Source organism: Mchenga conophoros, linkage group LG7 (assembly GCF_057382185.1).
Source record: "Mchenga conophoros isolate Kocher_MC1m ecotype Shallow Benthic linkage group LG7, M_conophoros_male_GT1.1, whole genome shotgun sequence".
NCBI classification, from domain to species: Eukaryota; Metazoa; Chordata; class Actinopteri; order Cichliformes; family Cichlidae; genus Mchenga; species Mchenga conophoros.
In genome coordinates this window covers 49,678,430-49,681,107 of record NC_140532.1, presented here as the reverse complement: position 1 = coordinate 49,681,107, position 2,678 = coordinate 49,678,430, and the positions used below count along the sequence as shown (strand labels likewise).

Genomic DNA, 2,678 nt, shown 5'->3' with positions numbered 1-2,678 from the left:
CTACAAGGTGAACTCATAGAAGATCCTTTTTTCCATTTGTCTTTTGGAGTAATAGCTCACATTTTGAGTAATCTATTTTGTAGAAACGGGTACAGAATTGGTTGTTTATCCCCTCAGTGGCTACTTTTTGATGAACGGGAAAAGAAGAGGTGAATTTGACACAAGTTGATCCAAAAAACTGGCAATTATATCGTAACTACTCTTTTTCTCGTTCAGCTGCATGTTGAATAGCTGTGAAGACCACTCTTGTGACTCTTAATGTAGTGCAGGAATAATAGCAGGTTCCAGTGATATTTAAAGTTTATGTTGCCAAGCGCGTGTCCTCGAAACTCCACACGATAGTGTGTCTTTGAAGGTTGTGCGACTGTATGATGAACGACATTGTCGTGTCACATGCATGCGGCATTAAGGCAGGTGACTCTCTGACTTTCAGGTTACTTGCGCACAAGGTTGTTCTGAAGTGGAATCAGTATAAGAGGAAAAAGATTCATAATAAAACACTGCCTTCAAGAAATCGTCTTTTATTGTGTCTGACAATCGGTGTTTATGTTTGTGTGTAGGGTTTGTGCATGATACAGAGAGTGCGATGTGAGGAAGAAAATGTTCCAGATGATCTGAAGAAATAAATACATTCATGCATAAAATAAAGACACTTCAATTTTTTTTAACAATTTATTTCCATGCTCTGAATTTTCTTGTCCGTGGAACACCCCTCCACCCCCACCCTCTTCGTGGTATCTGCACCAAGGACCAGAACCAAAGACAGCGCCACGTTTATACGTGAGCTGCGTCAGGAAGCTTCTTGGAGAGATGAGGCGCACTGACAAAATCTCAAAGCAACACAACAAGCTCGTGAAGAACTGTGTCGCCTGTGCGCACAGAAACATTTTATTTGTTTTTGTTTCGCAGAAAACTCGCACATAGAGCCAAATACAAAGATTATTTCAGTGGTGCGAGTCATTTGGATTTGATCATGACTTAAACACTCTCGTGGATAAAAGTTAATTAAAAAATGTCTGGAGAATTTAGCGACACTGCTTATGAAGGCTCGCCAGGGATTGTCTATGCTGCTTCCTTTAACTTGAGCTATGTTTTCAACACGACCAACAGCTCGTACGAGGACTACCTCCACCTGCCAGACTCTGAGAAAGCTGACTCTGTGGGAGATGGAGCCGCTGTTGTAAGGATTATCATCTCGATCATTTACTCTCTGGTTTGCGCGCTGGGTCTGGTTGGAAACTTGCTGGTCTTGTACTTAATGAAGTCTAAACATGTGTGGAAAAAATCCTCCATCAACCTTTTCGTAACTAGTTTGGCGGTGACTGACTTCCAATTCGTCCTGACTCTGCCCTTCTGGGCTGTGGAAAACGCTTTGGACTTCACTTGGCTTTTCGGCAAAGCGATGTGCAAGATAGTGTCCTATGTGACGGCAATGAACATGTACGCCAGCGTTTTTTTCCTGACCGCCATGAGCGTGGCGAGGTACTGGTCACTCGCGTCTGCCCTGAAAGGCAGGCGGAGGCGGGCTCACTGCTGTTCCGCGCGGTCCATCACCGTTATCATCTGGGTTTTCGCCGTCTCCGCCGCTCTGCCGCACGCGGTTTTCTCCACGACGGTGACAGTTTCCAACGAGGACCTGTGCCTCGTCAAATTCCCGGAAACCAACGGATCGGCGCAGTTTTGGCTCGCGCTCTATCACTCTCAAAAAGTGTTGCTTGGCTTCGTCGTGCCTCTGGGCATCATCTCAGCCTGCTACCTGCTCCTTTTGCGCTTCATCACCTCCAAAAACATCAACACCTCGAGCGCCAAGCGACGCGCCAAAGTCACAAAGTCCGTCACCATAGTGGTCTTGTCCTTCTTTCTGTGCTGGCTGCCCAACCAGGCTCTCACAGCCTGGGGCATCCTCGTGAAACTCAACGTGGTTCACTTCAGTTACGAGTACTACAGCATGCAAGTGTACGTGTTCCCCGTGTCCGTGTGCCTTGCGCACTCCAACAGCTGCCTGAATCCCATCCTGTACTGTCTTATGAGGCGGGAGTTCAGAAAAGCGCTGAAAAAACTCTTCTGGCGGATGACCTCGCCGACTCTGACCACCTTAAGACCGATCACAGCCACCACAAAGCCGGAGGCGGACGAGCAAGGGCAGGTCCTGGTCCCCGTGTGCGCACCCGAGGAGCCCGCAGTGGTGTTTTATCCTCCCGGGGAAGTGATTTACAATGACAGGCGAGACCTACCCCAGAACAGCGCTTAATCTAAGGCACGTTTTAAATCCTCTGTGATGTTGTATTCATACACATTTACATCAATCAGGTCAGTTTTGTTTGCCTCACAGCTGTCCAAGTTGGAGGAGGAAAAACGTCAAACAGAAGCGCTTATGACTCATGTTTGTCCACAGAAATGCTACTTTGGCTTCACCCTGGTTGAGATTTTAAAAAGCCAACTTACTGGCGTTCTTACCTATAAGAAAATACGCATATTTTAATAAGGTGTCAAAACATATATTAAATGTGCAGGTAAGGTGCATCAACAAAATGTGAGACATTTACTCATCTTCGCCCCGTCCTTATCTTGAATGACATTTAGTTGTTAAATGCCACTATAATGTTACAGAGAATGTTTCACAGACCTGTGCTGATTGTGTGTGTGTGTGTGTGTGTGTGTGTGTGTGTGTGTGTGTG

The 2,678-nt window shown here is 46.2% G+C and overlaps 1 protein-coding gene across 1 annotated transcript; it reads left to right on the top strand.

The window, feature by feature from the left end:
• Positions 1-848: 848 nt before the first annotated feature.
• Positions 849-2,678, top strand: rxfp3 (relaxin family peptide receptor 3). The gene has a single exon (XM_085281255.1). The coding sequence runs from the start codon at positions 1,013-1,015 to the stop codon at positions 2,249-2,251; it is 1,239 nt and encodes a 412-aa protein (XP_085137381.1). The 5' UTR covers positions 849-1,012; the 3' UTR covers positions 2,252-2,678.

What these genes read in the sequence shown, in the direction of transcription:
- rxfp3 (XM_085281255.1), top strand. Translation starts at nt 1,013, where the DNA reads ATGTCTGGAGAATTTAGCGACACTGCTTATGAAGGCTCGCCAGGGATT.